The sequence below is a fragment of the Dysidea avara genome, chromosome 7 (assembly GCF_963678975.1).
Source record: "Dysidea avara chromosome 7, odDysAvar1.4, whole genome shotgun sequence".
Lineage (NCBI taxonomy): Eukaryota > Metazoa > Porifera > Demospongiae > Dictyoceratida > Dysideidae > Dysidea > Dysidea avara.
The window spans coordinates 3,824,601-3,836,755 of record NC_089278.1 but is presented as its reverse complement, the minus strand read 5'-3'; the positions used below and the strand labels follow the sequence as shown (position 1 = coordinate 3,836,755).

Sequence of the window (12,155 nt, the reverse complement as noted above, 5' to 3'; positions counted from 1 at the left end):
TGGAGAATGTTTTGATCTTTGCAGTATATGTATAGGTTCTTAGGTCATTAGTATTCCTTAGCTACCTTTGGCATCTGTGGTCTTTGTAGAAAGGTGATCTTTGTAACGAGGTGTCCTTAAACATTTAGATTACTGCTTTTGCCATAATATAATTCATTACTGGTGAACCATTACATACCGCAAAAGTAAATAATGGCACCAGACCCGTTACAAAGCCGGACTAACTGTGCAATACAAAGTGGCCATTCCGCTTCAGTTTCAGCGCAGTATTTTTCACGTTACAAACAAAGTACGGTATGAGAATCTCCTCTGCAACCAATCCACAGAAATTAAAGTACTAAAGCCAGGACACGTTACCGCCATGCAATCAACACTTATATGTGCAGTAGTGGAGAAAGAAATGGGACACAAAAAAGGACAAAGATAAGTCCATGAATTGTATAGCACTAGTGAAAGGGCATGTCTTGGGTTGAAAGGACGTCAAACAGTAAAGAAGTCAAGCCCACATCATGATCAGTTGGTTAGTTATGCAGTCAGTTAGCATAAAATTCAGTTAAATTATAGAAATTTGTTGGAACTAGGGTTTGGGATCCCTGGTCATATACCTGTAGCTATACAAAAACTCAGAAAAGGAGGCCTGAATATTCCCATGAAGTAAAAAGTACCATGCATGCATGTACATCATACAGAGCTGCTATATTAATGTGCTAGTGTAACATTCAGGGTGACCTCCTGCAACATCCACATCCATCATCTGTATATAGCTAACAAGAAATGGTGCACTGAAATATTGGCTTGACTGATATTACCAGAATTGCATGGGCGAGCCTGCAAACCTCATACATTCAAGTTGGTATAGTAACCATACATTATATGAGCAACGCATGCCCCAGAATATACGTTACAGCCCCACACATTGTATAAATATTGCATGTCCAAAAAACTGCCTAACAACATGGAAGGGTGCACATGGTCACAGTATATAGAGGGGATTTAATGATTAAGAAGAGGAATGAAAAGTACTCAGTCAAAAAAGAGTCAGAATCGTACAGGATGGTAGTGCTGAATAGTATAAGTGCGGCTTTCTTGCCCCAATATTATCACCCAAACTGAAAAACCAGCCTCACTTTTCTTTCATAACAGCTTGGCAGTATGGGTAATGGTTTGGCATACATAACCCGGTAAGCCCATGGTGGATCTAGGATTTTTAGAAGGGGGTTTCCAGTGGTAGTAGGACTCAGACATGGGGGCACAGCCCCCAGACGCTGTCATGGTTTTAATTTTACAATTCTTGAAGTTTAATAAAAACTTATAATAATATTATACTGTTTAAAGTCTACTATTTTACAGAGTCTGAGTTTCTGATCTAGCTACTGATGTTCACTAGCATTTAATATGTCATGTTTCACCAATAGTTATGTGGTTAGCTATGATAGATTGGTCTACTGAATCTTTATGATTAGCTTCAAGTATTTAGCTAGTATAGCCATGGTCAACTCTTTGCTTCTTCATAGCTACTTGGCATTTCTGCTTCATTATCATCACCTTCTATATCTATATCAACAGGAGTGGAGAGCAGTACTCTATAACCTAACAGAACTTTAGCTAAGTTGGGGAGGGGAGGGGGAGTCGTATGAGGTGGTTAACATTCAGGAGAATCATAGGTGTGCAAAACACAGTATTAGGGCATATATGCTCACAGGAAAATTTTCAATGTTGAGATTGAATCTAACTGCAGATAGTTTGGATCGATAAATTGCATCCTAAAAACAAATACATTGCGGAACTAGCATATTGTTTAATGTTTCGGCAACTGAATGTTATATTAATAATAATAGCATATTGCTTTACAGAATTGTGGTACAGCTACACATACAGAAAAACTTTGGCTTGCAAGGGACATACAACTATGAGGGTCTACCAGGCACCAGCTCTGGTAGCCTATGTATAGTTAACTAATTGTCTAATTACAATTGTCTATAGTTAACTTACAAATAACTATAATTGCTTGGTGCAGGAATCTTGGAGCATCGAGAACAAGGGCATGTAGGTAATGAAATCTACATGGAGTGTTGTCAAAATTGGCTAGAAAATGATTCCAGAGCAGTTTTACTTTATTTTGATCAGTTCTAAAGATTGAGACAAGTCAATGATCGGTAGGGAATTCCACAATCTAGGTAAGCAATAAAAATATGAATTCATAATAGGGTTGGTGTGGGCTGTCTTGGGGTAGAGCTTGGTGCCGGCAGATCTTGTAACCGGCACCAGTAGTAAAATTAACATAGTTTAGTATGTCATATTTATCAGATGGATGTTTGATGGATTTGATAAAGAAAAAGATGTCGGCAATTTCATAAGAGTACATTCATGGCAGTATACCCTATAGCTAGATCTGTATAGTCTGAATGATAATTAGATAAAATCTGATAAATTCGGTGGCTCTTTGCTGTATTTTCAATTTCAAGTGACTCGATATCCTTTAATAGATAAGGTCTCCACAGTGTTGAACAGTAACAATAATTTTAATCTCACTAGAGTGATGTACAATGATTTACGGGCCTGGGTACATTTGGAGTCCTTGAATACCCTACGTAGTAAACCAAGCGGTTTGTATGCCTTAGAGGAGACCATTTCGTAGTGGTCTTGCCAAGTAAGTGAGTTGGTAAAAACAATGCCAAGATCTGGAGGATTCAATAATTGTGTGGCCATTAACATTGTACAGTGTAAGTGGAATTGAATTTATGATGGAAGCTCATAAACACAAACTTTGCCAGGTTGAGTAAATATTAGAGTAGATGACTGTTCTACTAGAGTATCTCGATTTTATGCTCTCAAAAATACTTGTGATCCTTGAATTTTACTGCAAGAATAGTGAAAGTATCAGTTAGCAGATGAGCATTATTCGTGTGTTATGTCAGCTGGTTTATAGTTGTAGTTAAGGAAGAATCAGTATAATACTAGTTGCTTATTAAAGAGCTGGAGAACTGTTCTGAAGTAAGCCCAGCCCCAGAGGGGGTTTCTGGAAACTCCAGAAACTCCCCTAAAACCGCCCCTGACTTATTCCTTGCCACCTTGCTAAAATGGTAGTATTGCCAGGTTGATGTATCAGCAGCAGTTAGCTGCATTGCTACGCAAATCCAGTGCTGGATACTGATCAGTGGCGGATCCAGGATGGGGCATTTGGAGCAAATGCCCCCCCCCCTTCAAGAAATTGCATACAAGATCGAGATACTCTAATAGAGCAGTCAATTACTCTAATGAAGCAGTCACAATGTTCATGAGGCAGTGTAGCTTACCTATGAAGCTACAAATAGGATTTTATTTTACATAACAGACGTGATATAGTTGGTAAGGATAACTAGCTATTATTGTTGTGACCTTTTTTTTTTTTTTTTGGTCTTCAACTGGTTTTCAGCAAGTTTTTTTGGTCTTCAACTGTTTTTCAGAAAGGTGCCCCCCCTCTTTCGAAACTCTGGATCCGCCCCTGCTGATTCTATAAAATCACAGTGTTTGTGGAATATTCATTGCCGAAAGAGCTGTTTGGTTGCTAACATGTGCACATATTTGTCTGCATGCACTGTAAAGTTCACGTGATTTATTTTGCTTGCGCATACGTGTTCCCTATACACAAAAAAGAAAGCGGTCTGGTCTGTCTGGTTGAATACAGTTAGTGCAGAGTCAAACACGAGGACAAAAACATGGCAGAAGGAAATTCGCAACCAGCTGATACTACGCCACCAACGGATGCTTCAGCCGACGCTTCGTCACCAGACTACTTGAAGATAATCGCTAACCATCGCGAAGAGCTGCTCACTGCAATGAAGGCCACTGATTGGGTTGAAACAAAAAACAAGGTATTGTTTTAACTAGCTAGCTTATGTGTAGAACGTTGTCTATGTGTAGTCTCGGCTACCCAAACTGCCAGAGCTTGTAAGGGGTGTGTCTGCCTATAAACGTCTAGACGAGTTTTCGTGTCTCGTTTCATGTGTAGAGCGATGGTAAAGAACTGTTGTGTCGATGATTACCACAGTGTATTCCGAGATATATTCTTAAAGGGCAAAATTACTTTTCAATGATTTTCTCAGTTCAAAAGGTCCTTACCGAGGTCCTTACACACTTCTGTACTTGGATCAGTGGTCACGGTAAAACAGGTCAAGGTGGATTTGGGATTTTGACTGTTGACTTGGGTCGAACTGACTGTTGACCTGCTAGTTTAGTCTGGCGCCACCCACCCCTTTGCAAAATGTAAGGGTCTGGTGAAATACAACGTCTTGGGACTCTCGTACACTATCTGAGAAATCCAATTATAAATACATATAAATGCATAAAATATTTATTGAAATAATGCAGAAATACGTGTTGAAATACTTAAATATTGGGACTCTCGTACACAATTTAGAAGTTTGCGTGGGCGTTGGCAACCCCTTGAGATACCATTATCATTTCAAAAAGAATTCAATTAGACAGCGTACTTAACTGCTGATTATATCAGATGATTGCCCATATCAAAACATATGTAATATTAACCCATATGTTGTAATTTTCTGTAAAATATTATTTTACATAAAATTAATGTACAGCAGCCCATGGAGGTAAGTTAGATTATTTATAATAATTCTTGTTCTGGAGGCAGTATCAATTTTGTTTGGCTGCCATTATACACACGTAAGCCTCCTCTATCTGATGATATCAAAGTTAATTTGATGCTAAAGCATTAACAGGTTGCAATTTTACAACTAATGGTAGTAAGTTTTTTATTTTTATTTATTTAAGTTGCAACATACCCCATGCAAAATCCATTGGAGAGCCAATCACAAAGTTTGTATTCCAATTAAATAGCAGCATCACGCCATTACAAAGGTGATTACAAATTTCGTTAAGATGGAATCATATAGAGCAATTTATAAGGAGTTGAATGATATCAAGTTTGATCATGTGCTTGCAATTTTTGAAAATACAAAATGATATAAAATGTATGGAGTTTGTATTGGAGAAATAGTGGTCCATCCATCCTGAGACCTTTCCAATAATCAGAGTATAATCAGTCACTTTCATGATCTAAGGACAGAAAACAAACAAAGGACACTGGTAATGTACAGTATTGCTCATAAAATGATTTCTGGCTATAAATTAGATTTCGGCAATTTTGCTATTTTGACTTTAAAAATCCAAATATATAGCATGTTATGCCTTTAATTTGAACAAAAGCATTGTCATTGCTACACATTAGTTGATTGCCACAGCATTAGAAATTTGTATTTCACCAGACCCTTACTTTTTGCAAAGGGGCGGGCAGCACCAAACTATACTGCTAGCTATGCTATAAGTATATCAATTCTTTATCTTCACCAGTGGTATGTTGGTAAGCTCACTAGTAACCAAGGAAGGTAGTAAAGGCACAGACCATGCATATATGTAATAGTTATACCACGGGCACGAGTGTGTATATACAGGGAAAGCACGAGTGTGTATATACAGGGAAAGCACGAGTGCCCGTGGTATAACTAACATGTTCTACTTTAGCATGCAGACTTGCCTAATTGGCAAAATGTTTAGTTGCTATACCCTTCTCTTATATAGGGAACCAAGTAGGCTGTGATTGTGGGATTGAATTTTTCCGTGATTGTGGGATACAATTTTAATACATCAAACAGTAGTTTTGTTTTGCTAATATAGCAATGTTAAGAGACTAGTGTTCTTTAATCATTACATTTACAAAAGCAAAAAACAAGCTACTGTTGATGTATTAAAATTGAATCCCACAATCACAGCTTGTTTGGCAAAATTCAAACCCACAATCACAGCCTGCTTGCTTCCCTATATATGAGAAGAGAGATAAAGTATAACATCAAAGAAATCTAATGATTTCTGGATATAGTGTGCACTCCTATTAGGTGTGCAACGCACTGGCTTAACGAGATATACGCTCTGGTACAGTGTGTATATATCACATATTGCACTGGTTCAGAAAAGTTAACGAGATATATACACTGTATCAGTGCGTATATCTCGTACCAGTGCGTATATCTCATTAACTTTTTTGAGCCAGTGCAATATGTGATATATATGCACTGGCTTTCCTTTGATCTGAGGTGTGAAAGTGGTACACATATATATATAGACATCTGTAAAGTAGCTAGTAATGAGTTGAGCTATATGTCACGGTGGCATGTACACATGGCTAATTCCATCTGTTATAAGCACATTTTTTTCTTAATTTGTCACATTAATGAAACTCTACTTCAATTAGATGAGAATACCAGAGTAGTACCAACAGCAATGAAAATATGGAACACGCTTTTCAAGTATACAGGTAGCTATAGCTATTTAAGGCAGACTGCTTTAAAGATTTTCACTTAGATTCCTTGGCTTATGGTAAGCACTTCGTACAGGCTCTGCCTCCAGTGTTAGCCAAACTATACAAACTACATGCATGCACCTGCAGTTCCTTTTGTTAGTGAACTCAAGGAGCTTAACTTCTACTGAATCTGCACACTACATATCATATCTGTATAGCTATGTACAACACAGTCACAGCTATAATAATGGACAGTGTAACCACAAAAATATCAGGGAAGAACATGCATGGTATGCAGTCTTGTGATGTTACTTTATTCTGAGAGAGAAGGTCTGCAATTCTTGTTCTTACTGTAGCTCACATCCCTTCACTGCATGTGTCAATGTGCTGAAGATCATGCAAAGGTAGTTGTAGCACGTGTAGTTATACAGTAAAAAAAAAACTTGAGGGGAAGTCCAACAGCCCAACTATATAGCTGCTGAAGTGCACCCCAACTTTTAGCGTGCATGCATGCTTCAGAGTAATGCAAAAACAGCCAAGCTATATAATAAAAGGGTACAGCCTTCAAAAGCCTGGGTGAAAAAGTTAGTGAAATCAAAGGTGGCAGCCATGAAATGACTGCAATGATGTTAATCATTATTAAAATTCCATTGTCATTAGCATCATTGTAGCCATTTCATGGCCGCCACCTTTGATCTCACAACTTTTTCACCCAGGATTTTGAAGGCCACACCCTTTTTATACAACTTACATGGATTCTTTTTTGTATTTTAAACTTCCAGCCCAAAGCTAACCATAAACTGGCTTTGAGGCTTGTTTTTACACAAGCCATTGTTCTTCTTATCTATACTGAGATACAACAACAATGCAATGATATAAGACAGTGCTCTACCAATACAGAAAAATACCTACCAATCAAAAATACCAAGCCAAAAATTCTATGCAATAATCAATTTATACTGATAATGTTTGTTCTACAATTATGCATGTGCTTATTTGTTCATGGATATCAGTGGAGGATCCAAGGAGGGTGCACAGGGGGCATGTGCCCCCTCCCCAAAAAAAGAAAGAAAAAAATCGAGGTACTCTAATAGAGCAGTCAGTCAATACTCAGAACAGTCACTGCACATTATACTATTGAGAATCCTCTCATGTGCTGAATATATAAAAAAAAAACTAGCATCTACAACACTATCCTGTGCATGGGCACACTTATTCTGCTAAGGAATATTTTGTAAATGAAATGCATGGTTTGTGTATTGTCATTTATCCCTGTACAACTCTGGATCAATGTGGTCCACTTAGAAAGCATTATTTTTTTACTGTGCATAATTAAACCACTTTATAGGCTACATCAAAATTTTAATCCTGGAACATATAAAATAGCTTTAACTTCAGGGGGTGCTCCCCAGACCCCCTGCTGCATATACCTACTACCCTGGTGCACACCCCCCCCCCCTTGCCAAACCCTGGATCCGCCCCTGGATATGGCTATATTATAGTGCATATATATATATAGAATTTTATAACAAAGCAAGTTAGGTATGCATAATTGTACTATTTGTCTATGAGGATATATTTTGCAGTGACTGTTCTATTAGAGTATCTCGATTTTTCATGTAAAACAAGTAGGGATCACAAAGGTGTGGGTGTGGCCCATGAAAAAACATCACCCAAAAACAAACCTCACTTTTCCCTGACAATGATGAAGTAGTATTGGTTAGGTAAAACAAAATCCTTCAGACTGACCCGAAATGCTTTCAACAACAGTTGCTATGAAATTTTGAAAACAATTATTAAACGGAATTTTCTAGTAACTGACTGGCTGACTGAGTAACTGATGCCTTCAGACAAGCATAACTCGATAACGGCTTAGGCTATGGCTTGCTTTTTTCACTGTTTTATGTCGCTTTGGCCTGAGAGGTGTCTTTTGGCATACCGCAGTATGTACAATGCATTATTCATGGATTTACCAGTGTCCTCCTTTGTGTCCTATTCATCTTTGCTGACAGCAAAAGTGTTGATTTGGCGGTAATACGTGATGGCTTCCCTTCATAACGGAAATCATCTGTATTTTCATAGTGGCTACTTTGATTGCAGAGGTGCTTTTCAAACAGTTCTTGTTTCGTACTGCTGTGGGTTGAACATAGCCGACAATGAAGCATAATGGATACTTCGTTTTTCAGACGATAATTGATATAACTGGGGCGCATAGCATCATTTCTTTTGATGTGGTATGCGTGGATTGCAGAGGTACTTTTTGAACAGTTCTTGATTTGTAATGTTGTGTAACGGGTTGAACATATATAGCTGACAACGAAGTGTAATGGATACTTCACTTTTCAGACAATAATTGATATAGTTGGGGTGCGTGGCACCATTTCTTTCTTTTGATGTGATATGCATGGGTTCGCCAGACATAATAACTTACAAAAAAGTTAACAAAACAAATACACAAAAAAATTGGAATTTTCAACTAGAGTAGGGACCGTGGCACATCGATAAAAAGTACTGAAACAAGCTGGAGTAGTGCATGATATTAAATCACAGTAAAGCAATTAGAAGTGTTATATTTCTACTCTGCATTTCCGTTATGGTATCTTGAGCCCAGTAGGGATATATATAACACTTCTTATTGTTTTACTGTGATCTAATATCATGCATGCACTATATAGTCCAGCTTGTTTCAGTACTTTTTATTGATGTGCTATGGTCCCTACTCTACTTAAAAATTCCCATTTTTTTGTGTACTTGTGGTAAGATACAATTGCTCAACTTTTAACAAAGCAAATCCTGCACCATTATATACAATTCCCAGCCTGTTTTCACAACTTTTGCCAGCATAACACTTATAATGATGATGATGATTGACACTAGCTGGTGTTAACCGTAGTGTACTACCCCTGTCGATTGGTACCAAAATAGCTGTAATATCGGCTTTAATTCAATGGAATGCTATAGAGAAGTTACATTAGTATTGTATTGTGGAGTTTATTTGATTAATACTCTAATAGAGCACACATTTTTTTTGAAGATTTCTAATAGGACAAGAATGTTCCACTGTCTTGATGAAGACCACATTTGCATGTTTTAAGCCTGTGACTATGGACTTAGCCATGAAGCTAATGCATTGTGTGTATATACCAGCGTTGTAAGTGGGTCAATACTGTTGACCCGTTTGACCCACTGACCCGAATAGTAGACCCGGATCTGACCCGCATGTGACCCGGTTTAATTAAAATAGAGGCGTGTCCCAAAAGCTAGATATTAAAAGTCCACAAGTTCCACTAGTCAATCCTACATTTTTTTACACTATAAAAAATTGTCTGCAAGAAGTGAGTAGCTACGTATTATCAAGTGGGTGTGGCTCCACATACATATTATCAGGTAGGGGTGGCTCCACGTAAGTTTACATGCAGCTACAGAATTTCCAGAAGTTAGTTACCTACATGTAGCAACACAGACCTGGTGATGCATGCATGCCCACAGAGTACAGCTGGTACAATTCCGATAAGTGGGCATGGCTCTACATACCTCGCACACACAGCAAAGCATATTCCTGAATGGTGGGTGTGGCTCCACGTAAGTGTTTAAAACTGCATTTCCATCAATACAATCAAGCTTGTCATAGTCACATGTGATCTCATCCGGATCAGACCCAGATATTCAGTGAAGTGGATAAGACCCACTTGACCCGGACAAAATGTGATCCAAATGACCCAGATAATCCGGATGACCCGGCCCACTTATATACAATGATGATGCAAAGTATAAAGTTCTTGTTGGTGAAATCCTTTTATTGCAGATGGGGTTATTTTCTATGCTGTATATAGGTGAATCATTCAATTGTTAGTTTTTGGGTCAGAACTTAAACTTTGAAGAAGAAAAAAACTGTTGAATATATATCCTAGGATACTTGAATTGAAAAAGTGGTATAGGCCACTCAATGTGATACTGTGTGCTATTGATACCAAGGGTTTTTTTCAGTTGTCTGTGTAACAACTTTTTCTGAAAATCCAAGCATCAATTATAATACAAAGCCATGTACTCTATTATCTAGAAGCCCTTTGTATGGACACTGTGTGACTTGGACTAGTATTGTTTCCCTTTCTGTTGTAAAATTTGGTTCCTCTTGCAAACACACTTTTTCCATTTCCTTACACACAGAGGCTGCTACTATTATGGTCCTCTTACTAGAGCTGTGTGTGGACATGCCTGATATAGGGGAGTTGCCAAGCAAGTCAACATACTTTATAGTCTATATATTCTGCTAGCTGCCATTAGTTAACTCTGCGATTTTTGTTTTATTTTGCTCATACCAGTTTCACTTTCAGACATTTCGCTGGTCAGGTTGGCACACTACCATTAGTTCACCCACCACCACTATCTGAGCACACATAGTCTTTCCAAATCATGAAAAACTCTACTACAGTCAGCTTGTAATTGACCATGGAACACAAAAATCTCATGTCTGAAAATAGCCAATGACAATTAACATTCTTGGCCACCACCTGTAATTTCACAACTTTGGCTTTTGAAGGCCACACACTTTCACAGCTTGGCTGTGCTCATGCTACATGTCATATCCTGTATTAGCTCTAGAAGCTATGGTCACCTCAAATTCAACATTTAATTAGTGAATTCAGTTTGTATATAGTAGGCAAGTCAGGCAGCAGTGCATGATTTCATGTAAAAAAATAATTTTTTCACCCAAATGTGCCTCCAATCAAATTGTACAGTACTGTCATAACATATCTAATATGGAAATGTTAGGTTATATATGTTTGTGTGTTAGGATGGGATCAGGATAACATACAGAATGACAGACAAAGGAAAAATGTAAGAGACCATGTGTGATAGGAGAATGACAAGTGTGACATGTAACATGGTGGTGGCAGGTTTCGCTGTGAATATGAGGTTGACGCCTCTCCCAAGGTCAGTATACGATACTGTAGTCCAGCTAAAGGACCACTAAATGGTTTACGAGAGAAGTTTAGGAAGAGTGCCTTAAAGGTAACAAGTTTGTCAACTTACACATTCCATTAAAATGTTCCTGTGTCGTGTATAGTCAGTAGAAATCATTGAAGAAACAGAGGTATTTGATGATGTTAGGAAATACGCTACTTTTAGTATATTAATTTTCAGAAATACTTCATTACACGTGAAGTACTAGGTAGTGCAATGATGGGACTGATTTCAGAACGTGATTTGATTTGTGTGTATGGATGGGATACTGAAACTGAGGACAAGGGAGCATACATATTACGTAAGCTTTTAAATGACTATACAACAAGAATTAAACAAATGATACATTCTTTTGTAGACCCAAGTATTGAGCACCCAAAGTACCCACCTAAAGATAAGCCAGTGAGAGCAATAAAGCATGCAGGTGGACACTTCTTCTTTCCCGTGGAAGGGTAATAATTACGCACATTTCAATGGCATACATAATTTATTTTGTAATATTAGAAATCCAGACAAGAGTAATGTTGTTGTCCTTATTGTTCTCAACATGGGTGGAATGCTACCAGTATCGGTGGTTGACTCATTCCAAACCGGAGCCATGTTTGATTTTGCTACTCAGTGGAAGGATGCAGCAGCTAAAAAATTCCATGAATCAAATTAATTATTTTTGGCTAGTTATAGCTATACATGTAATTTTGATAACTTGTTATAAGACGATAAAATCAAGAGTTCATTATAGTAGTATATGGGAGAGAGTGTCCTACTGTCAATATAGCCTGTACAAACACTCTGAGTTAAGTTTCTCTTTGATTAAACTAATACCTCCACTGGTGATAGAAAACTGTTGATTAGCATTAATTGGTGTTGATAAGGTTAAGTCTTTATTCTTTGA

The 12,155-nt window shown here is 37.8% G+C and overlaps 1 protein-coding gene across 1 annotated transcript; it reads left to right on the top strand.

Annotated features, from left to right (window-relative positions):
- The first annotated feature begins 3,637 nt into the window (after nucleotides 1-3,637).
- LOC136260483 (stAR-related lipid transfer protein 5-like) lies at nucleotides 3,638-11,989 on the top strand. The gene is made up of 7 exons (XM_066054221.1): nucleotides 3,638-3,854; nucleotides 11,094-11,137; nucleotides 11,197-11,311; nucleotides 11,367-11,393; nucleotides 11,444-11,564; nucleotides 11,622-11,715; nucleotides 11,768-11,989. The coding sequence occupies exons 1-7, from the start codon at nucleotides 3,699-3,701 to the stop codon at nucleotides 11,922-11,924; spliced, it is 714 nt and encodes a 237-aa protein (XP_065910293.1). The 5' UTR covers nucleotides 3,638-3,698; the 3' UTR covers nucleotides 11,925-11,989.
- The last annotated feature ends 166 nt before the right edge of the window (nucleotides 11,990-12,155 follow it).